This window comes from Salmo trutta, chromosome 14, assembly GCF_901001165.1.
Source record: "Salmo trutta chromosome 14, fSalTru1.1, whole genome shotgun sequence".
NCBI lineage: Eukaryota > Metazoa > Chordata > Actinopteri > Salmoniformes > Salmonidae > Salmo > Salmo trutta.
This window is the reverse complement of record NC_042970.1, coordinates 62,175,575-62,202,458: the sequence shown is the minus strand read 5'-3', so window position 1 is coordinate 62,202,458 and position 26,884 is coordinate 62,175,575. Positions and strand designations below refer to the sequence as shown.

Below are 26,884 nucleotides of genomic sequence, written 5' to 3'. Positions count from 1 at the left end.
TGTAATGAAACAGCAGGGAGCAGGTCTCGAACCCTCGACCTTCAAGCCCGAAGTCCGGCGCGGTATCGACTGTGCCGCAAAAGCATGCTCAAGCGGCAGAGTCGATTTCCGCGCTTATAAACCCAGGGTCTTTACACTACTCCCTCCTTTCAAAGAGCGCGTCCTCGCGCTAGCTTGCGACTCAACGTCTTACAGGAACGCGCTCACCGGCCAAGCACACGCACTGTCATGGATGCAAGGTCCGATCACTTCCGAGACACCAATGTAATGAAACAGGCAGGGAGCAGGTCTCGAACCCTCGACCTTCAAGCCCGAAGTCCGGCGCGCTATCGACTGTGCCGCAAAAGCATGCTCAAGCGACAGAGTCGATTTCCGCGCTTATAAACCCAGGGTCGTTACAATACTATGAAAGTTTAGATGCCGAACACCATATAAATTCAAAGATGAAAAAGCCTGACTAGAAACGATTCGGTTGGCCGTTTTATGTGTGGATTAATTGTCGGAGTAGAGGACCTTGTGCATTTCAGGTAAAATAACAACTCAATGTTTATATCTCAGGACAAATTAGCTAGCAAAAGCAAGCTTGCTAAATAGGACAAATTAGCTAGCAAGTGCAAGCTAACTAGCCATACATGTTTAATGCTTTTCGACCTGTCCCCAAATGAATGTCATTGGTTCAGAGTTTGTTTTGATATTTTTAACCTGCGTGTCGTGATCGCGTTTGGTGTTGGGGGACAAAATCAATTTATGCACGATAGCGCACGCGCGCAGTCGGTTTGGGTTCCGCGTTACACTGGATTCTGGAGAGAGACGATCGTCGCTGAGGAGTGACGCAATCTGACGTGAGATAATGCACGCTCTCTACATAACAGCCCGGAAGTTTCTGAAGAAATCCATTAAGTTTTCACGTTTTGCTCAGCACCAAGTTACCTAGAACAGGTAAAATAATGTATATAAATCATTTTGCACTAAGCAGTATACTCTGGTTGGTCAGTTAGCTAATTATCTGAGCTGCTATTCAGTAGAAACAAGCTCCAAGGTGGAAGTCCAGCAGAGAGGAAGAGGCGAAGTGAGAGTGTTTACGCAGCTCAAAATCTGTCCACGGAGTGATGCATTTTTGTATGGCGGTCAATGAGGGTGTCGAATTTGGTTAACCAAAAATGTAATTGCTGATTTGCTACGTGAGACTTATTTGATCGAATATAAGTTTTGTAATGGTTAGGTTGTTACGAATGCACTGGTATAAGTGGACGCGCATTTCGGCAAATTTGAAAAATAAAATATTTTTGGTCGGAGTTAAAATGGTCTAACCCGATCTCGCCTCTCGTCTGCCTTCCATCTTTGAGGACATGCATTTCCATTGTTAGAGCGGTCACTCTACTGTCTTGTCAATATAATAGATCATCTTTGAGTCTGGAGTCCGTCAAACGTTTGTCAGTTTAATGAATTAGCTAACTAGCATTATGCTAGAGAACATTTTGGAAAAACAAGTAGTTCAGCCAGCTAACTAAACATACATCCTCATTACAGCTGCCTTGTTTATCATGACAACACTTATTTTCAACTAGCTAACCCGTAGTGAAGTCCACATTCATTCATAGCTACCAAAGTATGGTTTTCTACCACAGATGAAAGGGGATAATTATCATAGTCTTTGCTTATAGCATGTTATTCTGACTGCAACAACCACCCGCAGATGGCGGGGTTCGATCTCGTGCCTGTAGATGGTGGCAGTCCAATACACCTGCCTGAGGGGGAGACACTGCTGGGAAGGGGTCCATTCCTTGGCGTAAGTAGCTAGCTTTATTTGGAAAGTCTAGACTAGTAGTATGGAAAGCCGTTTTAACATAAATGAATTGCATTTTTTATATCGATAATTGAATTTTTTATGTAAAATTCGTATTATCGATATTCAAGCCATGAATGCGCTGCACTAGTTTTCTTTTAAGTGGCTGTGAGTTAGATTCCCCCTGCAGACCAACTTGTCACCCCCCCCCCCCCCCCCCCCCAAAAAAATGAAAAAATCCATTGCGGCTCTTCGAGTCGAATAACGCATATGTGACGATCATTATAACAATGCAGCTAAAGTTTTATTCTCTCATGAGAAATCAATAATTACATTTGTTTATCTAATAACATCACTAACCACTTTTTCCCCACCTAACATCGCTTGTAGGTGGAGGAAAATGCTAATGTGCAAGGCTAATAATCTTTTAGATGCAGGGAGTTTGAGTTCGATTCCCTCCTGCAGACAAACTTTTTTTCCTCCCCGAAAATACTATCCACTGCTGCTCTTCAACAGCAGCAGAAGAGCCATGCTTAGGCGTACATAATGTGCATATTACTGTAGCGTCAGGGTCACAGCATCCTGCGCATCTTTGCTGCAATGCTCCTAACTTAGAGAAATACACAGTTGCGGTGTCTTCCTGTTGGGAGAAGAGAACATATGTAGGAGCATGCAAATGTGATCCTGCCCCTATGAAGGTCATTATCATATACTTTTTATGTATACATTTTTTTATTTATCAATCCAAAAATTCAAATGTATTGATATAAAAATGTAAATTAATGATATTAAAATTATACAATTATTAATATAAAAAAATGAATGAACGGGGTATCAAATCAAATTTATTTATATAGCCCTTCTTACATCAGCTGATATCTCAAAGTGCTGTACAGAAACCCAGCCTAAAACCCCAAACAGCAAGCAATTTAGGTGTAGAAGCACGGTGGCTAGGAAAAACTCCCTAGAAAGGCAAAAAACCTAGGAAGAAACCTAGAGAGGAACCAGGCTATGAGGGGTGGCCAGTCCTCTTCTGGCTGTGCCGGGTGGAGATTATAACAGAACATGGCCAAGATGTTCAAATGTTCATAAATGACCAGCATGGTTAAATAATAATCACAGTGGTTGTCGAGGGTGCAACAGGTCAGCACCTCAGGAGTAAATGTCAGTTGTCTTTTCATAGCCGATCATTGAGAGTATCTCTACTGCTCCTGCTGTCTCTAGAGAGTTGAAAACAGCAGGTCTGGGACAGGTAGCACGTCCGGTGAACAGGTCAGGGTTCCATAGCCGCAGGCAGAACAGTTGAAACTGGAGCAGCAGCACGGCCAGGTGGACTGGAGACGGCAAGGAGTCATCATGCCAGGTAGTCCTGAGGCATGGTCCTAGGGCTCAGGTCCCCCGAGAGAGAGAATTAGAGAGAGCATACTTAAATTCACACAGGACACTGGAGAAATACTCCAGATATAACAGAATGACCCTAGCCCCCCGACACAAACTACTGCAGCATAAATACTGGAGGCTGAGACAGGAGGGGTCAGGAGACACTGTGGCCCCATCCGATGATACCCCCGGAACAGGGCCAAACAGGCAGGATATAACCCCTCCCACTTTGCCAAAGCACAGCCCCCACACCACTAGAGGGATATCTTCAACCACCAACTTACCATCCTGAGACAAGGCCGAGTATAGCCCACAAAGATCTCCGCCATGGCACAATCCAAGGTGGGGCGCCAACCCAGACAGGAAGACCACGTCAGTGACTCAACCCACTCAAGTGACGCACACCTCCTAGGGACGGCATGGAAGAGCACCAGTAAGCCAGTGACTCGGCCCCTGTAATAGGGTTAGAGGCAGAGAATCCCAGTGGAGAGAGGGGAACTGCTAGGCAGAGACAGCAAGGGCGGTTCGTTGCTCCAGTGCCTTTCCGTTCACCCTCACACTCCTGGGCCAGACTACACTCAATCATAGGACCTACTGAAGAGATGAGTCTTCAATAAAGACTTAAAGGTTGAGACTGAGTCTGCGTCTCTCACATGGGTAGGCAGACCATTCCATAAAAATTGAGCTCTATAGGAGAAAGCCCTGCCTCCAGCTGTTTGTTTAGAAATTCTAGGGACAATTAGGAAGCCTGCCTCTTGTGACCGTAGCGTACCTGTAGGTATGCACGGCAGGACCAAATCAGAAAGATAGGTAGGAGCAAGCCCATGTAATGCTTTGTAGGTTAGCAGTAAAACATTGAAATCAGCCCTTGCCTTAACAGGAAGCCAGTGTAGGGAGGCTAGCACTGGAGTAATATGATCACATTTTTGGGATCATAGCTTTCACCTGGATTCATCTGGTCAGTCAGTCATGGAAAGAGCAGGTGTCCTTTATATTTTGTACACTCAGTGTATGTTAAAAAGGCATTCCATGCTAGTAGAGTTAGTTACGTCTGTGTTCCCCAACCCTGGACCTGGAGCGCTAATAGATATAACCAAATATTCTTGGTGTAAATTACTGGCCAGTACAGGAAAGCCCCATACAAACCGCTGCCATAGATTTTTTTTTTTCAACTAACCTATTCTTAGTGATACTTTATTCTCGTTTCGGTGAAAAAAGTAACTTACAAATGACAGTTTCCAGAAAATAACCAAATCTTTGGTTATATCACATTATCTGGCATACAATCTGTAACTAGAGAGGTATCAGGATGGTTCGTATGAGGCTAAAAGCAGGCATCCCCTGGCCTGTACCTCTCCAGGACTAGAGTTGGTGACAATTGCTCTAGCTAATGCTTAGGTTTAATCTACAATAAATTAATTATGACCTTTCCACTTTATGCAGGTAGACGTCCAAGCATTTAATTGCTCACCAAATTATTATTATTGTTATTATATATTTTTTCATTTAACTAGGCAAGTCAGTTAAGAACAAATTCTTATTTACAATGACGGCCTACCCGTCAATTTAGACAAATATCCAAACTAGAAACTTGGAGAAAAAAGGATATACTGAACTGTACCTTGTTATATCTCCTCTGTCTCTTATGGAAAGAAATTGATGTCAGTGGACGTTTAAAATCCCTAGCCATACACCATTACGTTCATGCATAATATACCTACAGTACAAACAATTGTCTTTGCCCAGTCTGTACACAATTGACGGTGGCAATTCTTGGGAATTTCCTAGTACTGTTTGACATGTTTTTTTATTCCGTTTCTGATTTCCCATTTGATTTCAGACTATAAAAAGCTGTAGAATATATATATATATATATCTCATTTTGTACCTAAATTAAACACAATGGACTTCCATGAAAACAGAACATCTACCATGAGGCAAAGATGCAGCTTATTAGACTACCTGATTATGACTATTGTGAAGTTAAAATATGCATTTCCTGGCTGGTTTCCTGGACCCAGATGAAGCCTGCTCCTGGACTGGACTAAAATTCATGATTTTCAGGAGTAGGCTTCATTTGGATCTAATTAAACTGTCCTTTGGTGTTTTACTGAAGTGCATTTCAATTTGCAATGGCAGATTTTTAGACTGCAATCAGATCAGTCTTACAGTGTAATATATGTATTGAATTTGTAAAGAAAATGCTTTGACGTGAATTTCAATTAAAGATCAGTACTTGGGAAAATCATTTGAGTGTGAGTCACATATTATCAACATGCACTTATAACCTTATTTCAGCAGCCCAAAACTTTTTTTATTCTCAGGATTCAGGACCCTTTACTATGGAAGTGCCCTTCCTCATTTTGTATTGATTTGTATTGTCCGGATCTCCCGCCTGCTGAGTGCCCGTTGTCTCTCAGGTCTGGGGCCGTATCAAGCACCTCATAGTACGCTGATGTAGGATCTCCCTGTCCATATAATCTTCATTAGGATCTAAAAGGCTAAACTGGTCCTTTTCAGCTCTCCTACTCTGAGACGTTTTAGATATTTTGAATATGGGCCCTGATCTGTGTGTTTCAGGTCAGCGACAAAAGAGTCTCCAGACACCACGGCCTCCTTGAGAACCTGAACGGGCAGCTGCGCATCAAACCTGTAGGCTTAAGTAGAATTTATTCTTTATTCCGAGTAGACTATTCTCTCTCATCTAGGGCTCAAGTGCATGCCGACCCTATTAAGACAGCTAAATGCCGAGGTGGTCTATTGTGCCAAAAACAACAAGTCTTTGAAATCCGACATCAGTAGTATGTTCAAGATGGCCCCTCGGTAATCACCATGTTTTATTTTTATGTTTTGGAAGGGTTCTTGAACCATTTGAGAACTTGTAGATTTTTACCCCAGGGAGACTGTCTTGTGTGGTCTTACCACACCTTACCTTTATTAGAAATTATTTTATTTAATAATTTAGAGTAAGGGAATAGGGCCCAACACTTATGATTTCAATGGTTTATTTTAGTTGTGCAGCAGATTCATTTTCAGTAATGGTTTGGTCTAAAACCCCTCCTCAGGCTGCCTGTAAAAGGACAGAGATTCTCTCCATTTTGTCAAAGGTCACAGCCTGAGGATGTAGTAAGGCCTTTGGACCGCAACATTGCTGCAGATGAATTAAGGTTAAGAAAAAACACTAGGAACATTTGAATTCAAGTAGTTGCAACCTTCTCTTTCATCTAGTCAGCTTACTGAGAGTTTGGCAATTACCACTCAAGGGCAACACTTACACTACATTAAAGGGTTAGGGACATTTTGGCAACTAACTAACTTTACTACTTAACCAGAGTCAGATGAACTTACCCCGAGTCAGTTTTTGGAACAATTGCTGACTAGCATTAGCATGCTAGCCCTTTAAAGTGAAGAGTGGTGTGAGAAAGACACTTATTTTAAAAGACCACTAATTGTTTACAGCCAGCTGTTGTGCGGAAATAACAAGTATATCCAACTGCCACCTCACGGCCACCAATAACTCAAAGAATGCCATTCTTATTCTTTCCAATCCCAGACGCATGTGAACCCCTGCTTTTGTCAGTCCTCACTGGATGACCTCCCACAACCCCTGGACAGGAACCAGTGGCATAACCTTGGACAGGGAGACATCATCTCCCTTCTTCCTGGGAAGTACATCTACAGGGTGGTGGCCGTGGGTGGAGAAGATGGAACACCCAGGTAACTCTACTCCTCATCTCAACCCCTGCAGTTTCCCCTCAAGGTCTAAATATCGAATTGGCTAAAACTTGAAACCAATAAACAATGAAATCTGAAAAATGATGACTGGTTCACACGTGCACAAAGAAGTAGCTTTTGAATTTTAAAAAAATATTTCTATACATAGTTGCTTTTTTTTGTACTACAAGAAGTACAATTTCTACAGGGCTAACAACCTCGAATGAATGCATCTGTATAATAATTATTGTTTGCAATTTTGCATTTTACCTTTGTTGTGTGCTATAGTTAGCCAGTTCCCTTGGTAACCATGAGTGCATAAAATTATCCTAAGTCTCCTTTTCATGCGTTTTCACATTTCTGGTTACCCTGCATACTACAAAGTTCTACATATGTAGGATCTTAATTTGGTCACCTTTTTGCAGGAGAACTTTCCTGCAATCCAGGACATGTTTAACTTGTAGTGTATTTGAGGTTTAAAAAGGCTTTAATGCAAAAAAATATTCTCCTAAAAAGTATTTTCTCTGTGAATTACGTACTCACCTTATATGATGGGAGTCGTGATATCAAATCTATAGTCTAACAAATATTGGCATATAAGATCATCTGATTCCTTTTTAAATTCAGCTTTTCAACATCACCCTCTTTTTACCTATAAAGGTCTCATAATGTAGCTAACATCTTTGAAATCAAATAATCTATTACCTAGACTACTTAATATATTTTCCGGGTCCATGCTTATGTATTCCTACTTTCACCTCAGGTTTAAACCTTTGTTAGCTTTTCCCATTGGGAAAACATGTCACAATTAGTCGCATTACGTCTCCAGTAGCAAAATATTTTGTGGAGAATAATTAGTTGCTTAACATTGCTATAGAAAAGGTCATACTAGCAGAGCGAGTTGTCTCCTGACTCCTTAATGAATAGTTTTATATCTCCCCGTTTCTATGTTTCCTTTGAATACACGCAAACATCATTATCTATTTGCCGGTCAATATGCACATTGTGATTTATGAACGGCTCGCATCCCCGTTGTGCATCCTGACCACCCTTAGACAGATTTGGAAAGATAAGGATTGTCCTCTGGCACTGGCATCAGACATTAGCTTAACTAATTGATTTTCAAATGACAAAATTAATTTCTGCCTTTCATCTCCCAAAGACAGGCTAGACTGAGTGGACTGAATAGGAATAAATACAAGTGTCTTTTATCTCTTTTCTATGTAAAACCAACACCCAAGCAACATTAACTTATGTAATATTTTTGACATGGTGGTCTTCTGTTTCTGAATTTTTACATTGTCCGTTTTTTTTCTTCTTCACGTTACATTTTTCTTTGAAGATTAGATCAAAAGGATCCTAACCAGGCACTCGAGTCTATTTAGCTGCGGTCTACTGCCTACGTTAAAGAAGGAACATGCATGACTCGTGTAACCGGTGCAGAGAAGGTGCTCGTGTTTGCAACAAGTTGTCTCTCCCTTGCAGAAACAGTCAGGCTCTTCAAGATGAAGACGAGGTTGTTGTGAAGTCTCCTCCTGCCTCCCCTGGACCAAGCGACGAACCTGCTTACCCCACTCGACAGGGCACGGGGTGGACACCAAGCTCCCACCAACAACAATCTAGACTGGGAGGTAGTGTTGACCAGAAGGAGCCGTATGAACAGCTACCTAGCTCACCTACCTCAAACCAGGTCAGGAAATCTGTAGTGTTAACACACGTTTTATCTTGAGATTTACTGTTGGCTATTTTCCTGGGATCCCACTGCTGACACCAATTTACGCTTCATATTCTACTTCTGACACCATTTAGCCTTGTAATCCCATTCCTGGCACCATTTACCATTGGAATCCCATGCCTGGCACCATTTACCATTGGAATCCCACTTGTAACAGCTATTAACTTTGGGATACCACTTCGGACACCACTATCCCAGGGAATCCCACTCGTGACTCTAATTAATATGTATATTTCTAAATGTTTCCTGTGAATATGGTGGTACCAATAAACCCGGTTTGCGTTGTGGTTGTGTGCTCACAGACAGAAGCTGGGGTAGCTGAAGCAGAAAATGACAAGAACGAGCCGAAACGTGAACCAAAGAAAAGAGTGTTACCTGCTTGGATGACTGTACCCATTGCATCTCCCAAGAACCCCACCACCACCACCAAAGGTATCGCTCCTATTTAGGGCTGTGACATAATGGGATTTTGGATAACAATTAATTGTCATGCATATGACGGCAATTAACGTTATAATTGTTATTATTACAAATTAAGACAAGATTCCTCATCAAATGAATGATGCCAGGTTAGAGTGGATTGGCACATTTTACTATTGACACAAGGTTAGTGCATGAGAGAGACGGAATAACCTAGTTGTTAACTGCTGTTGCTATTTCTGAATAGGTCTAACTAGTCAGACTTCCACCATTTTTTTTTATAGAAGATTGATATGTTTATTGCCCCACTCGATTCACGCACTGAATGAACTGTGCTGGAAGCAGTTAGCTGTGTCCACTGCTTCCCGAGGAGCGGTATTGAACTGTAGTTCTATGTCATATGTGAAAAGAAAGCTGGAAAAGTACGAGAAATGGCGGATCTGTGCTCAAATCACTATGTTTACTTGCAAAAAAAGAAAATCAAATGCATTAAGTTTTGCGAATAGTTGCTAGCTTTACAAGGCTCCATGTTAGGATTCCTCTGAGAGCCAGTTGTTAAGAATCGAATCCTACTTAAATGAATAATAATATAAGGGGCTTACAACCCATTGTCTCAACAGGATGCACTGCATTGGTTTTAAACTCTTACTTCTATTCAATACAACTTGAGGCCAATTGCTTGTTACTTTACATATAGACACCCTTTGTGTGTGTGTGTGTGTGTGTGTGTGTGTGTGTGTGTGTGTGTGTGTGTGTGTGTGTGTGTGTGTGTGTGTGTGAACATGTACAAAAGGATGTATCAACACAACTCTTACAAGGTCTTGTACAACAACAGCAGAGGCCAAGCCATAGCCTATTCTATTGGCAATCACTACAGTAGTTGATAAATGGAAAACTGGGGAATTTCTAATCTTGAGTCGGGAAGGGATCTTGAGAGCTAGGCCTACATTACCTCAACGTTCGCTGTCATGTGTAATTTTGTACGTCGACGAGTGGAACACTTTGAAACAACCTACCACTCTTGAAGATGTCAATATCCTCTTCGGCGCGCTGTCAAACCTTACTCTTTTGGATTAAGCCTTTATTTCCTCATATCGTTGCCCTAGTTTCCTTAAAGTTCCCCTGAAAGTTTCAACGTCCTCATACTGACTCCCTCTGGAGTCTAGTGACCCATTTACCATGGCTGCATCCAAAATGGCACCCTATTCCCCATAGAGTGCACTACTTTTGACCAGGGCCGATAGGGCTCTGGTCAAAAGTAGTGCACTCTGTAGGAAATAGGATGCCATTTGGGACGTAGACATGGTTTCCTAATGCTAATTTAGGCTACATAGTGCTGACGTTATAGTAAACAATGTCAAAAAGGTTATCCATTAGGCTTTAGATTTCTAAATGGTGCAGACAGTGGCTTGCTCTGATTATTGATAGCCAATGCCTCTGAGCAAGCCTTTTAACAGGGACAGTCAATCTATATTTTAGGTTACGTCAATCAGCGGTCTACAGCACATAACCTTTTTCAGATTCCTAATTTCCTATCTTGAACTTGATCTAGGATCAGTTTTCCCTTTTCATTCATAATGAAAAGGATTACATGGACAGGGGGGACCTTATCCTAGATCAGCACTCCTACTCTGAGATGCTTTGAGAACAGGTCTGGGCAATGAATGGCATTAAGTGAATAATTAAACTCCAGGGAGAAACTGAAACCAGGGTGGACACTGCAGCCCCTGGGCCCATTTTTTTATTTTTCTTATCTGAATTTTGCCTATCCGATAGGATTAAATGCATAAAAATAGAAGGAATAGAATGGGAGTCCCCATTCAAGTCAATGATTCGTCCTTTCTATTCATTCTATTTCTAAGCATTTAATCCTTTCCAGTAGGCAAAATCCAGATAGACAACCTTTGAAAAATTAAGCCCTGATGATCAGAGCTTCCCCATCTCTGCTGATTTCATTGTGATTTGCACCTGGCGTCCCTTTATCAAGGATGGGCAACTCCAGTCCTCGGCGGCCTGAATGGTGTCGCACATTTTCACCTGCCTTTGAGAACATATATTTTCATTGTTATAGCAGTCACTCGACTATCTTGTCAATATAATAGATCATTTTTTTTACATGACACAGTCGACCCGTTCACCCAGAATCGTCCTCGTTTTAGGATTTGGAAATCGAGGCAGAGGAACCGCAACCCCAACGACAAGCACCAACCAGGGCGCGGCCAAACGGGCCAGGTACACAGCGCCCTTGTCAGGGGAGGAAGAGTCTGAACACAGCGAGGCAGAGCCAACACCCAGGAAGAGGGTGAGGAGGAAGAAGAGTGACGAGGATGAGGACAATGAGGAAGAGGTCCAGTCTACAACAGTTGAGTGTATACTAACGTGTGTGTGTGTGTGTGTGTGTATACAGTACAAGTCAAAAGTTTGGACACACCTACTCGTTCAAGGGTTTTTCTTTATTTTTACAATTTTCTACATTGTAGAAGGAAAAGCAGCCAACAAGTGCTCAGCGTATGTGGGAATTCCTTCAAGACTGTTGGAAAAACATTCCAGGTGAAGCTGGTTAACTTTTTTTGGTTTCTACATGATTCCATATGTGTTATTTCATAGTTTTGATGTCTTCACTATTATTCTACAATGTAGAAAATTGTACAAAAATAAAAACCCTTGAATGAGTAGGTGTGTCCAAACTTTTGACTGGTACTGTAGGTGCACAGGTTGAAAGAAATTTGAGTAATCAAGGTGACGGACAATGACACATTCAATACCGCCATGCACAATCTTGCCTGGATCTAGCTGATCTAGGGTGTAATCATTAGTACAACAGTTGCAAACAAGAGTTTCTTTTGGACAAATTCAGGAATGTTTATCTCCGTTTTGTTCCATTTGCTTCCGTTTAAGAAATGTTTTTCAACAGGATCTGCTCAATGAAATCACCCCCGATCACAATCAAACACAGTTCACTTTCATAGCAGCTACATACAAACAGCATGATCCCTTTGATCGTTGGATAATTCCTTCTCGCATCTACACACTTTCCTCCTTTCACCTTTTCCCGTCGCTTGTGGACTTCAGTGCACAACACATCAGCTGTCTGTGACCAGCTGAGAGAACCTTTCCAAACCAAACCTTCATGTCATCATAACCACCAAACGCTACACACAGCCTACATTGTTGTCACCATATTAGCTAACGTCAAGTCAACATAGCTACTAAACTAACGTGTTAGTTAATCCGCTACAATCATCCAATAAAGTGTACAGTTAGCAAGCAGTTTAGCAGTTATGCTGGTGGGCCCCGGTGGCAATAAATGAATAAAACTATAAACATACCCTGACTTGTAAGAGTTTGTGTTGGATAGCCTCTCTCTTTGAGTCAACTACTCACAACATTTTATGCACTGCAGCACTAGCTAGCTGTAGCTTATACTTTCAGTACTAGATTAATTATCTGATCCGTTGATTGGGTGGACATGTCAGTTCATGTTGAAAGAGCTTTGATAGGTTGGAGGATGTCATCCGGAAGTTGTCATAATTACTGTATAAGTCTATGGAAGGGGGTGAGGACCACGAACCTCCTAGGTTTTGTATTGAAGTCAATGTACCCAGAGGAGGACGCAAACTAACTGTCCTTCGGCTACACTATGGAGCTACCCTACAGAGTGCTGTTGAGGCTACTGTAGACCTTTATTGCAAAACAGTGTTTTAATCAATTATTTGGTGACGTGAATATATTTAGTATAGTTTTGTCTAAAAATAACTTTTAAAATGTAACTATTTACATTTTTCAGAAATACACTGAGGAGGATGGTCCTCCTCTGAGGAGCCTCCACTGTTGTCTGTAATGTGCAGTATTGTGTTTGTTGTGTGTGGTTGGTTAATGTACAGTTACAGTAAATGGTATATCACTCCACAGGCATTTAAAGCCAGGCAGCAGGTGACGCCTAGTAAAGTAGAGGAGAGCGAGGAGTCGGACCACTTTGACGTGGAGGAGGACGATGGAGAGAAGAGAAGAGGAGGAGAAGCTTCCACAGCGAAAGGCAGCAGCACTTCTACGAGCAGAGCAGAGGCCAGCGAGTCCGAGGACAGGGGGAGAGAGCCTCAGAACGGTCAGAAGGTCGGCAAGGGGCCTCAAGGGTCAGGTGATGTTTCAGGCCCCGCCCAGTCCAAAGCTCGGCTCAGGACGACCTGCCCCTATGGAAAGGACTGTTACAGGTACATCCCCACATAACATTGTCTGAACAATAACTGTTAGAAATGTTTATTTAAGATAGTACTTGAAAAGACCTGCACTTCTGAGAACATGAATTTAGTACGGCAAATGTTCCAACAAGTAATTGAATTCAAAGACTTGCCATATGTGATGGGTATTTTTATTTTATGTTGCTCCGGGTACTACAGATGATATAAGTGCACTTTAGCTGTTCAAATTGGTTCCACGGCAGCTCTTTCTGATATCAAAGAACTGAACATGTGCAGTATGTTTTCCCCCCCAGATAGTTTCTCTTATTTAAGGTTTTGGTTATTTTCAAACCACTGATAGTTAACGAACAACTACGTGAAGAATGGGATAAGCTACTGTATTCTCCAAGACGAGGATGCGTCCCAAATGGCACCCTATTCCTTTTATAGTGCACTCCTTTTGACCAGGGCCGATTATGGCTCTGGTCAAAAGTATTGCACTGCATGTGTGTATATATAGGGAATAGGTTGCCATTTAGGACGTACACAAGGATTAGCCTAGATAGGGCCTCAGGGTCCAAAACTAAATGGCAGAGAGCAGGTTCAAATGTAGATTCTCTTTATTGAGGCAAAGGAAATGAGCAAAGAGAAAGTGCTAGCTCAAAAGCTAAATGTTCTTCAAAGAATACCAATCAAAAAGGTGATCGACCATAACTTTCAGTGAGTTTCACTGTTTTAATAGCGAGCTTTCAATGATTTTCTTCTCAAAATTGTTATTTCTATCAAAGGAAAAACCCAGTCCACTTCCAAGAATGCAGTCACCCCGGCGACAGCGACTACGAGGACAGTTCCGCGAAAGACGAGGAGGAAGAGGAGGACGCGGACCGACCCGAGTGTCCGTACGGCACAGACTGCTACAGGTAGGATGCACACCACAATGTAGTCACCATTACAGGATAAAAGAGACTGGTAATTGTGTCTCAAGACCACTATTGTCAGTAATGGCAGGAAAAAAGTAGCCTAATAGCTCCTACAATTTCAACAGGAAAAGAGAATATAACCTAGTTATTATAGCCAGATCTCTATGACCTCAATGGAACGTTCTGGATACAGGAAGGTTAAATAAAAGAATAAGCCAGCAATCATAGTACTCGGATGACAGGAGAGTGTCTGACTGGACTCAATCTGTAGGCCTCCATTTTAACCTTGAGCGGTTGATATCAGCGACCAAAAGGCTTGAACAAAAGGAGAGTCTGACATTTTAGCCTCATTGGCATTTGACAAGTAGTCCTTGGTAGTAAATCAACCATTTTCCCTGTTTTCTTTCCAGGAAAAACCCTCTTCACTGGAAGGAGTACAAACACACCAAGAAGACTCGAGGTATGTTCATTTATAGCTGAGAGAGAAAGACATGCTAACCTCTCACCACCCCCCCCCAAATGTTTTTTGGGTTCCTCTTCAATGCAGAATATAATCAGCCGTACATCAAATGAATCCAACTGATATGCAGAGCAGAGAGAAAGCCGAGACATAAGAGAAACCTTTGATCTGAAGCAATGCTGTAAATGCCATGGATTGTGCACATGCCCAACAATCTTATCTGTGCTATTGGATTGTTTGTTTTAATCTTTCCAGATTTAGTCAGACAGCGATGTGCATGCATATCAATACGCTGTCGCACTAGGGAATACATTGACCAAACCTATAATCCACATTCTCCTCCAGAGTTTAAAGAAGCAAAAACGATGAAACCAATTGCCCTCCATTTCTCTGACGTGACGTCAGCAGGATCTATAAACTCATTGGGTAACATTGACTTTCTGAAAGGGAGGTGTGTAACTCAATTTGTATTGCCTCATCTTACAGACTCATATTTATGATATTGAACATGACTAGACACTGATCTTGGGTCACTTTTTCATTTTCCCCACTAATGGTTAAGGTAAGGATATGGGAAGGGGATGCTAATCCAAGATTGGGTTGGGCAAGCTTTTTGGCTCGAGGGGCACGTCGGGATTTCGAAATTCATTGGAGGGCCACGCAGATTTTTTTTAAACGATTTGTTTATCAAAATCTATTTCCATTTTTATTTCTATCTATAATGCCCCACCACCCTCAAACCTATTGCCGGCCATAGTTTACCCAACCCTGTTCAAGATCATTACCAAGGGAAACTTCACCCCAGAGCGTAGGTCACAGGGTTGGGTAGGTTACTTTCTAAATGCAATCCATTCCAGTTACTAGTTACCTGGCAAATTGCTTTACAGTTACTTTTGGATTACTTTCCCCTTAAAAGGCATTAGAAGAAGACTTCTGGTCGGACTCGCTCAGGTGGAACAAACTTATACTTGCGCTTTTTTTTTCAATGCTGAATTGAATGATACCTATTTGAATCCTGTTATGAGTGAATGTAATAAAATACCGTTAGCCGTGCTGTTTTTGTGCTACGTACCATAAAATATTGATAAAGACACAACCAATGTCTTGTGCTAGCATCAATGGAATTATACAGCACGTTGATAATACTAGAAATGGTCGTTAACAATGTTATACAATCCCTTCTGCAGCGAAAAAGCCGGTATCATACAACAACGATGATGATGATGATGATGATGAGTTTGGGGACGATGACAGCTTCATCAATGATGAGAGCGAGGACATTGGTGAAGACTCTGACTATGAGCCACCTGACTCAGACGACAGTGGCAAGGAGGACCTCAAAACACTCAAGAAAGAAGCCAAGGCCTTCACAAGGCCGAAATGAACTAGTGGCCTAAACTGGCCTAATCTCCCCTTACCTGTTTTAAACTAAGCGTGCTATTTCAGCGGAGTATACTTTTTTTCCTCTATTCAAACACACTTGGAATCCAGCAGGTTTACAATCTCTAATAATATTAGTCTCCCTGTGCTGGGAAAATACAGTCAACAATTTACCCCATCAGTTGGGACGAATCAATAACAGGATTCTTGACTGATTTGTGTATGATGATGTCATAATGCTGACTTTACCTTTTTAAAAAGTGATTGAATTTATGTGTGATAGACAGTGATACTTTCTTGGATAGTAATTAATCATAAGCATTTTTGACGTGTAGGAATTCTTGGTTATTGGTTTGTTTGAATAGTATGGACAAGCTGTTATTTTTACTTCCTTTAAAAATAATTGATCAGTGCCTTCAGAAAGTATTCACACACCTTGACTTTTTTCACATTTTATTGTTACAAAGTGGGATTAAAATGTCATTTTTTGGTCAATGATCTACACAAAATGTTTTGTAATTTCAAGGAAAAATGCTAGATTTTGTATTTATTAAGGACAATAATCAGTACATGTTAAACACCTTTGGGTGTGAATTGTTTTGGGTAAGTCTCTAAGAGCTTTGCACTAGGATTGTGCAATATTTGCCCATTTATTCTTAAAAAATTATTGAAGCTCTGTCAAGTGTGTTGTTGATCATTGCTAGACAGCCATTTTCAAGTCTTGTCATAGATCTTCAAGCAGATTAAAGTCAAAACTGTAATTAGGCCACTCCGGAACATTCGATGTCGTCTTTCTGAGCAGCTCCAGTGTAGATTTGGCATTGTGTTTTAGGTTATTGTCCTGCTGAAAGGTGAATTAGTCTGTTGGAAAGTCAACTGAACCAGGTTTTCCTCTAGGATTTTGCCTGTGCGTAGCTCTATTACGTTTATTTTTATCCTGGAAAAACTCCCTAGTCCTTGCCGATTTAATAAGTATATCCATAACATGATGCAGCCACCACCATGCTTGAAAATACGAAGAGTGGTACTCAGTGATGTGTTGAATTTGCCCCAAACATAACACTTTGTATTCAGGACAAAAGTTAGTTTCTTTGCCACATTATTCACAGTTTGTAGTGTCTTTTTGCAAACAGGATGCATGTTTTGGAATAATTGTATTCTGTACAGGCTTCCTCCTTTTCACTCTGTCATTTAGGTTAGTATTATGGAGTAACTACACTGTTTTAATGACCTCATGGTGAAATCCCTGAGGGGTTTCCTTCCTCTCCAGCAGCTGAGTTAGGAAGGACGCCTGTATCTCTGTAATGACTGGGTGTATTGATCTAATGAATAACTTCACCATGCTCAAAGGGATATTCAGCATCTGCTTTATTAAATTTTTACCCATTTACCAATCGGTGGCCTTTGCGAGGAATTGAGAAACCTCTCTGGTCTTTGTGGTTGAATCTGTGCTTGAAATTCACAGCTCAACTGAGGGATGTTACAGATGATTGTATGTGTGGGGTATGGAGATGGGCTAGTCATTCAAAAATCATGTTAACCACTATTATGCAACTTATGTGATTTGCTAAGCAAATGTTTACTCCTGAACTTATTTAGGCTTGTTATCACAGAGGTTGAATACTTATTGACTCAAGCCATTTCAGCCAATTCTTTTTAATTTGTAAAACATTCAAAAAAAAATAACAAATATTGACATGGGGTATTGTGTGTAGATCAGTGACACAAAATGTAGTTCTTTAATCCATTTTAAATTCAGGCTGTAACACAACAAAATGTGGAAGAAGCCCAAGTGATGAGAATACTTTCTGAAGGCATTATAAACAATGTATAAAACCAGAAGTTGTGTTTTAATTGACAATAGTTTGTCATGATTTTTATACTCAATGCCAGTGTCATGTTTTTCAACAGTAAATATGCTTTTATAGAACAATATTCATTGTATCAATGTAGAAAGATTTGTAAAAATACACAAGATGGTAATGCAGTTTGAACATGTTGTATGCTGAATATTTGTTTAAATTTTCATGATCCTTCACTTGGTCATTGTAAAGCATTCTAAACCTGACACATTCACTTCCTTATTCATGGTTCCAATTACATTATCACCTCTGGGATCATGAGAACCCAGAATGTAATACAGTGTTTAATTTTTTTTTTTTTTGTGCGAACAAATTTAGATTTATTTAGTCATCTAGTTTGACCTCTTTTGTAAACCAATCAACATGCATTAATTAATAAACAAAAACACTGCCAGACAGCCTCATGTTTTTCACCTGGCAGTGGTTTTAATAACATCTCCCTCACAATTCACCCTATTTTGTGGACAGCATAACAAAAACGGGTAAATACAGCTCCATACATTGTAAAAAATATGTTCATAGATGTTCATAAGAAACATGAAAATAGATAAAAAAGGGAAAATACTGAAATTATCCGAATTGGCATGTTCTCCTTTCCCATTTTCCGGAACCTGCTGGAAAAACATACATAATGTGGAGGCAGGTTGTTTGATTCCTATGACTAATTCGAGCCTAGAAGTGGTAAGGGTTCTGACTTGAATTACTGTAAATGTCAAGCGTATGTCTCATAACAAGTACAAGTTAACTGGAGAAGACCCTCCTGTTGGTCTCGTAGCATAACAAGGAAGGCAAAAACATTTCTTTTTTTTATATACTATAACAAATGTAATTGCCCCCATGTATGGCGCTACCATATGAAAACGTTAACAGCAAATTTGTAAAACAGAAAGAAAAATTGGTAGGCTACAACAGTGACACACTTTCTATAATTGATTTACTCCTAAAATATGCTTTTGAGTCAACCTAATGGTTTATAGTTATCATCATTCTTGAGATCCCAAAAGGTAGCAGTGAGAACTCAAAGTAGCCTGAGGAATTTCAACGCCAATATGAACCTGGTGATTTCAATTTTTACTTCACCCTCTACTTGAACAGATTATCATTAGTGAATTTCTTTCAGCCATTTATTTGACATTACAGATGAAAACTGAGGAACTAATTGATAGCGAAAGAAGCAGTGACGATGTCACCAAAAAGATCCTCCCATGCTTTTGAAGCTGATCTGGGACCAGCACCAACTTGCAGCGGTTATTTCCCCCCGATCTCACTCCTCCTGTCAAATGCCAGGCTTTACAGTGTGACTCTGATGGCCATTGTCAAATCAAATTTTATTTGTTACATGCAACGAATACAACGTGAAATTAAAATAAATAAAATAAAGTGTCAAACAAGAAAGCACGTCTTAATTAATTGATTTAACCTAACTCTTAATTGTCTAGCTAGCCCCACGCCACAATTCTATTTTAGATTCTTCGATTCGATAAGTCTGCTAATGTCTCTTTGATTATAATTTTTTTAAAGAAGAATCGAGAGTGCTCTTAGTTTTTAAATAATATGTTGAGTATTTCATATACAAATGTGTATTAGAAAGCACTATAAACTGATAAATTATTTATTGTAAGACATAGTGACATGAAATAACCACCTGAAATAACCTGTTTTGTTTAGTAACCTCCAGGATTTCATCAAATCAAGCCTTTTGAATAAATACGGAGAAAAATCCTTTCAAAGTCTAATGCCCTCCATGTGAGTGATTCCACATTGTGAAGAAATTCTAATACCATTAAACTTTCAAGTTTTTTCAAAATGGCCTCCATGATAGCAGTGACAATGTAAGGTGTTGTACTAGTATGAACTAAGTTATCAACGTGGCAGGACATTGCATCAAATTCACTTCAAAATCACAATATTGACATGTGCAATGTCCGTATCGCAGAAACATGCAATATTTTGAAACGTCACTCAGCTGCGTGTAATGTCCGTTTTTATAGTTTACTCCGTCATCTCTCTTGTGGCTGCTTCCCACATACAAAGCCCCGCCGGCTGTCACTCGAGCGGCACAGTTCAGCCCTACTCTGTGTCAACAGTCTGGACCTCTTGTCCAACGCCAAACCGTTCCTTTGACTCAATCTTATATCTCACCCTTTTGGCTCTTAAAGAACGGGAAAAGTGTGCAACATGCCAGAATCTACTTGGTCTAGTGGTGGTTCTACCTTTCGATAGTGTCGATTATCTCAGGATCAGGCCTCTATCTCAGGCATGTGCACTCTACATCCTCTGTCATGCGTAAAGACGAGGTGTGCTCATCCGCCGTAGTTCCGCTGCACATTTGACAGACTTCCAGAGCAGCCTGGTCACTGTCCGCATGCACTTGACGTTGTTGCGGACGATCACGAAACAGCGTGTTGATGACCCCGTTGCTCATGGCAGTGCACTCGATAATGTAGAAGGCCACCAGGGAGTTTCTGTCCCTGGAGATCAGTGTGGGGTGGAAGTCCCGCACCAGTATGAAGCCGTAATACGGCGCCCAGCAGAGCACGTAGGCAGCCCCTGTGCAGCCGCTTCCGGATCTGCTCTGTCTGGAAGCCAGGTACGCTCTTGAACCACAGCTCCCGCAAGATCCTGGCGTAGCACAGGGCCTTGACGGCCACGTGCCCGGCAAACTCCAGGGTGAAGATGAAGAGGAAGTAGGAGTGGTAGTAGAGCTGGTGATCCCACGGGCCAGATCTGGGCGCAGACGGTCTTGTGGCTCTGACTGGAGATGTGCGGGTATGTGGTCTCAGAAGCAAAGTAGGCAGAGGGGATGGAGATGACGATGGGTATGATCCACACGCCCAGGATCAGGCTGTAGGCCGTCTGGTACTTCATGCGAGGCTTCATAGGGTGGACGATGGCCATGTACCTGGGAACACAAGGAAAAGACAGACAATGCAAAGAAACCAGTTGGAAGGTTTGAGTTATGAGTGTCAAGGTGTTTTATGTCAAGCTTTATATGCCAGGGAGTTGGAAAGACCAAGTGATCTCTGAGGTCATTGAATGATCTTGGATGTTCTTGGAAAATCTGTCACAATGTAGAACTTGATTGATGGGACTGTTAACTAGGGCAAATTATTCATATCCCAAACCTGAAATGATATTATGGAGCTTACAGTCTCTTGGCTTCCTACCAAACCCTGCACATAGCAATAATGGGGAATTTGGAAATGCTTTAGCATTTTGAGATGATGGGAGATTAAATATGTATTTTTACCTAGTTGGGCAGGTCAGCAATGATTAATAGGAGCACGTTGCCTTGTCCAAGTAACTTCCTCCCATATGATTCTAGAAGGGCAGTGTGATAGGACTAACTAAAAGCAGGTGATGGATTTTCGGTGGGAAACCCATTGGTTTTGCTCAATTGCTCTTACTTCACTGGGAATGTTGTTACCACACAACATGGCTGTTTGTCAGTGCTATATCATATCTTAGTTTTAATTTTTTTATTTCCCCTTTATTTAACCAGGTAAGCTAGTTGAGAACAAGTTCTCATTTACAACTGCGACCTGGCCAAGATAAAGCAAAGCAGTGCGACAAAAACAACAACACAGAGTTACACATGGAATAAACAAACATACAGTCAATAACACAATAGAAAAAAGTCTATGTACAGTGTGTGCAAATTTACATTTACATTTACGTCATTTAGCAGATGCTCTTATCCAGAGCGACTTAGAAATTGGTGCATTCACCTTATGATATCCAGTGGAACAACCACTTTACAATAGTACATCTATATTTTTTTGGGGGGGGGAGGGTGGGGGGGGGGGGGTAGAAGGATTACTTAATCCTATCCCAGGTATTCCTTAAAGAGGTGGGGTTTCAGGTGTCTCCGGAAGGTGGTGATTGACTCCGCTGTCCTGGTGTCGTGAGGGAGCTTGTTCCACCATTGGGGTGCCAGAGCAGCGAAAAGTTTTGACTGGGCTGAGCGGGAACTGTGCTTCCGCAGAGGTAGGGGGGCCAGCAGGCCAGAGGTGGATGAACGCAGTGCCCTTCTTTGGGTGTAGGGACTGATCAGAGCCTGAAGGTATGGAGGTGCCGTTCCCCTCACAGCTCCGTAGGCAAGCACCATGGTCTTGTAGCAGATGCGAGCTTCAACTGGAAGCCAGTGGAGTGTACGGAGGAGCGGGGTGACGTGAGAGAACTTGGGAAGGTTGAACACCAGACGGGCTGCGGAATTCTGGATGAGTTGTAGGGGTTTAATGGCGCAGGCAGGGAGCCCCGCCAACAGCGAGTTGCAGTAATCCAGACGGGAGATGACAAGTGCCTGGATTAGGACCTGCGCCGCTTCCTGTGTGAGGCAGGGTCGTACTCTGCGAATGTTGTAGAGCATGAACCTACAGGATGAGGTAAGATAAGGGAGGTAAGGCAATAAATAGGCCATAGTGGCAAAATAATTACAATTTAGCAATTTAAACATTGGAGAGATAGATGTGCAGAAGATGAATGTGCAAGTAGAGATACTGGGGTGTAAAGGAGCAAAAACAAAATGTAACAGTATGGGGATGAGGTAGTTGGATGGGCTATTTACAGATGGGCTATGTACAGGTGCAGTGATCTGTGAGCTGCTCCGACAGCTGGTGCTTAAAGTTAGTGATGGAGATATGAGTCTCAAGGTTCAGTGATTTTTGCAATTCGTTCCAGTCATTGAACTGGAAGGAAAGGCGGCCAAAGGAGGAATTGGCTTTGGGGGTGACCAGTGAAATATACCTGCTGGAGTGCATGCTACGGGTGGGTGCTGCTATGGTGACCAGTGAGCTGAGATAAGGCGGAGTTTTACCTAGCAAAGACTTATAGATGACCCGGAGCCAGTGGGTTTGGCGACAAATATGAAGCGAGGGCCAGCCAACGAGAGCATACAGGTCACAGTGGTGGGTAGTGTATGGGGCTTTGGTGACAAAATGGATGGCACTGTGATAGACTGCATCCAATTTGCTGAGTAGAGTGTTGGAGGCTATTTTGTAAATGACATCACCGAAGTCAAGGATCGGCAGGGTAGTCAGTTTTACGAGGGTATGTTTGGCAGCATGAGTGAAGGATGCTTTGTTGCGAAATAGGAAGCCAATTATAGATTTCATTTTGGATTGGAGATGCTTAATGTGAGTCTGGAAGGAGAGTTTACAGTCTAACCAGACACCCAGGTATTTGTAGTTGTCCACATATTTTAAGTCAGAACCGTCCAGAGTAGTGATGCTAGACGGGCGGGCAGGTGCGGGCAGCGATCGGTTGAAGAGCATGCATTTAGTTTTACTTGCATTTAAGAGCAGTTGGAGGCCATGGAAGGAGTGTTGTATGGCATTGAAGCTTGCCTGGAGGTTTGTTAACACAGTGTCCAAAGAAGGGCCAGAGGTATACAGAATGGTGTCGTCTGCGTAGAGGTGGATCAGAGAATCACCAGCAGCAAGAGCAACATCATTGATGTATACAGAGAAGAGAGTCGACCCGAGAATTGAACCCTGTGGCACACCCATAGAGACTGCCAGAGGTCCGGACAACAGGCCCTCCGATTTGACACACTGAACTCTGTCTGAGAAGTAGTTGGTGAACCAGGCGAGTCAGTCATTTGAGAAGCCAAGGCTATTGAGTCTGCCGATAAGAATGTGGTGATTGACAGAGTCGAAGCATTGGCCAGGTCAATGAATACAGCTGCACAGTATTGTCTCTTATCGATGGTGGTTATGATATCATTTAGGACCTTGAGCGTGGCTGAGGTGCACCCATGACCAGCTCGGAAACCAGATTGTATAGAGGAGAAGGTACTGTGGGATTTGAAATGGTCGGTGATCTGTTTGTTAACTTGGCTTTCGAAGACCCTAGAAAGGCAGGATAGGATAGATATAGGTCTGTAGCAGTTTATGTCTAGAGTGTCTCCCCCTTTGAAGAGGGGGATGACCGCGGCAGCTTTCCAATCTTTGGGGATCTGAGACGAAACGAAAGAGAGGTTGAACAGGCTAGTAATAGGGGTTGCAACAATTTCGGCTGATAATTTTAGAAAGAGAGGGTCCAGATTGTCTAGCCCTGCTGATTTGTAGGGGTCCAGATTTTGCAGCTCTTTCAGAACATCAGCTATCTGGATTTGGGTGAAGGAGAAATGAGGAGGCTTGGGCAAGTTTCTGTGGGGGGTGCAGGGCTGTTGACCAGGGTAGGGGTCGCCAGGTGGAAAGCATGGCCAGCCGTAGAAAAATGCTTATTGGAATTCTCAATTATTGTGGATTTATAGGTGGTGACAGTGTTTCCTAGCCTCAGTGCAGTGGGCAGCTAGGAGGAGGTGCTCTTAATCTCCATGGACTTTACAGTGTCCCAGAACTTTTTGGAGTTTGTGCTGCAGGATGCAAATTTCTGTTTGAAAAAGCTAGCCTTTGCTTTCCTAACTGCCTTTGTATATTGGTTCCTAACTTCCCTGAAAAGTTGCATATCACGGGGGCTATTCGATGTTAATGTCGTACGCCACAGGATGTTTTTGTGCTGGTCAAGGGCAGTCAGGTCTGGAGTGAACCACGGGCTATATCTGGATAAAGTTACCCTGGATAATGATGTATATTCCTATTCATACATTAAATGTGCTTTCTGTGATGACAGTAAGGTGATTTTGTGGAACAGGAGATAGTTGCTTTCCACCTTTTTTTGGTCATGATTAATTTTCCTACATATCCTATAGCATGCAGCTAGCAATGCTATCTGACTTCACCATTTTGGAGGGAACTCAACAGCTTGATGGCACTTGCAAAACTTCGTTCCGACTGGCTTTTGGTACAACTTGGAGTGAAATGAAAATAAGTAAATTGATGTGATAAAAGCAGAATAACTGTCACACTCATGTTCAAAGGTTTCCAGCCTATGTTTGCAGGCATGTATCATGGGCAGTCACTGGACCTAGAGCAGCTTTTTCCCTCAAGCCAAAAGACTGCTAAATAGTTAACCAAATAGTTACCCGGACTATCTGCATTTAACCTTTTTGACTCATCACATACGCTGATGCTACCGTTTATTATCTGTCACTTTATTCTTAGTTGTATGTACATACAGTGCATGAGGAAAGGATTCAGACCCCTTCCCTTTTTCCATATTTTGTTATTCTAAAATGGATTAAATAATTTCCCCCCTCAATCTACACACAATACCCCATAATGACAAAGCAAAACAGGCTTTTTGAATTTTTTGCAAATGTATTACAAATAAAAAACAGAAATACCTTATTTACATAAGTATTCAGACCCTTTGCTATGAGACTTGAAATTGAGCTCAGGTGCTTCCTGTTTCCATTGATCATCCTTAAAATGTTTGTACAACTTGATTGGAGTCCGCCTGTGGTAAATTCAATTGATTGGACATCATTTGGAAAGGCACACACCTGTCTATATAAGGTCCCACAGTTGACAGTGCATGTCAGAGCAAAAACCAAGCCATGAGGTCGAAGGAATTGTCCATAGAGCTCTGAGACAGGATTGTGTCGAGGCAAAGATCTGGTGAAGGGTACCAAAAACAAAAAATGTCTGCAGCCTTGAAGGTCCCCAAGAACACAGTCGCTTCCATCATTCTTAAATAGAAGTGTGGAACCACCAAGACTCTTCCTAGAGCTGGCCGCCTGGCCAAACTGAGCAATTGGGGGAGAAGGGCCCTGATGGTCACTCTGAGAGAGCTCCAGAGTTCCTCTGTGGAGATGGGTAAATCTTCCAGATTTAAGGATAACCATCTCTGCAGCTTTCCACCAATCAGGCCTTTATGGTAGAGTGGCCAGACGGAAGCCACTCCTCAGTAAAAGGCACATGACAGTCCGATTGGAGTTTGCCAAAAGACACCTAAAGACTCTCAGACCATGAGAAACAAGATTCTCTGGTCTGATGAAACCAAGATTGACCTCTTTGACCTGAATGCCAAGTGTCACATCTGGAGAATATCTGGCACCATCCCTACGGTGAAGCATGGTGGTGGCAGCATCATGCTGTGGGGATGTTTTTCAGCGGCATGTTCTGGGAGACTGGTCAGGATCGAGGGAAAGATGAAAGGAGCAATGTACAGTGAGATCCTTGATTAAAAACCTGCTCTAGAGCGCTCAGGGCCTCAGACTGGGGCAAAGGTTCACCTTTCAACGGGACAATGACCCTAAGCACACAGCCAAGACAATGCAGAAGTGGCTTCAGGACAAGTCTCTGAATGTCCTTGAGTGGCCCAGCCAGAGCCCGGACTTGAACCTGAACGAACATTTCTGGAGAGACCTGAAAATAGCTGTGCACCAACGCTCCCCATCCAATCTGACAGAGCTTGAGAGGATCTGCAGGCAAAAATGGGAGAAACTCCTCAAATACAGTTGTGCCAAGCTTGTAGCGTCATACCCAAGAAGACTCGAGGCTGTAATTTCTGCCAAAGGTGCTTCAACAAAATACTGAGTAAAGGCTCTGAATCCTTATGTAAATGTACATTTCAGTTGTTTTTTTATAAATTTGCAAACATTTCTGCAAACCTGTTTTTGATTTGTCATTATGTGATATTGTGTGTAGATTGAGGGGAAAAAAATATTTAATCAATTTTAGAATAAGGCTGGAACGTAACAAAATGTGGAAAAAGTCAAGGGGTCTGAATACTTTCTGAATGCACTGTATATCCCTTAAACAATGTAAACTACGCTTTGGTCCTTTTATTGCTCACACAATCTGTATTTGGGGCAAAATTGAAAAACAATGTAACTGGAAATCAAAATGGCATGCCCATACTCCAATATTTCACAATAATGCCTTGCAATTTGGAGGGCGGCGTTTTGCATCCCCCCCAATGGTCCAAATGTGAAATCCGTACCCTTGCTTATATCATGGACAGTAATGGTTTGAGAATATTCCAAGATTTGAAATGCATATCCACATTACCAGGCAACTCCTTTTTGTATATTTACAACTTGAGTCAGCTTATGGAGTTCTTTGGGAAACCCAACTACCGAACCATCCAATGAGGGAATGTATAAATAAATGATCTGGGCTCCCCAAAGGACTGATGTCTATAATATATATATATTTTTTAA

The 26,884-nt window shown here is 41.9% G+C and overlaps 1 protein-coding gene and 1 pseudogene across 3 annotated transcripts; one reads left to right on the top strand and one right to left on the bottom strand.

The window, feature by feature from the left end:
• Positions 1–812: 812 nt before the first annotated feature.
• On the top strand, positions 813–16,650 carry LOC115208560 (aprataxin and PNK-like factor). 3 transcript variants are annotated; one of them, XM_029776711.1, is made up of 11 exons: positions 813–939; positions 1,697–1,789; positions 5,747–5,818; positions 6,720–6,883; positions 8,366–8,570; positions 8,918–9,047; positions 11,195–11,397; positions 12,948–13,246; positions 14,002–14,133; positions 14,544–14,593; positions 15,781–16,650. In XM_029776711.1, the coding sequence occupies exons 2-11, from the start codon at positions 1,697–1,699 to the stop codon at positions 15,975–15,977; spliced, it is 1,545 nt and encodes a 514-aa protein (XP_029632571.1). In that variant the 5' UTR covers positions 813–939; the 3' UTR covers positions 15,978–16,650. The 3 variants fall into 3 exon arrangements, with proteins under 3 accessions (XP_029632571.1, XP_029632572.1, XP_029632573.1); XM_029776712.1 differs by having other exon boundaries at positions 1,665–1,789; XM_029776713.1 differs by lacking the exon at positions 5,747–5,818.
• Positions 16,651–20,083: 3,433 nt separating this feature from the next.
• On the bottom strand, positions 20,084–20,763 carry LOC115147840 (prokineticin receptor 2 pseudogene; annotated as a pseudogene).
• Positions 20,764–26,884: the final 6,121 nt, after the last annotated feature.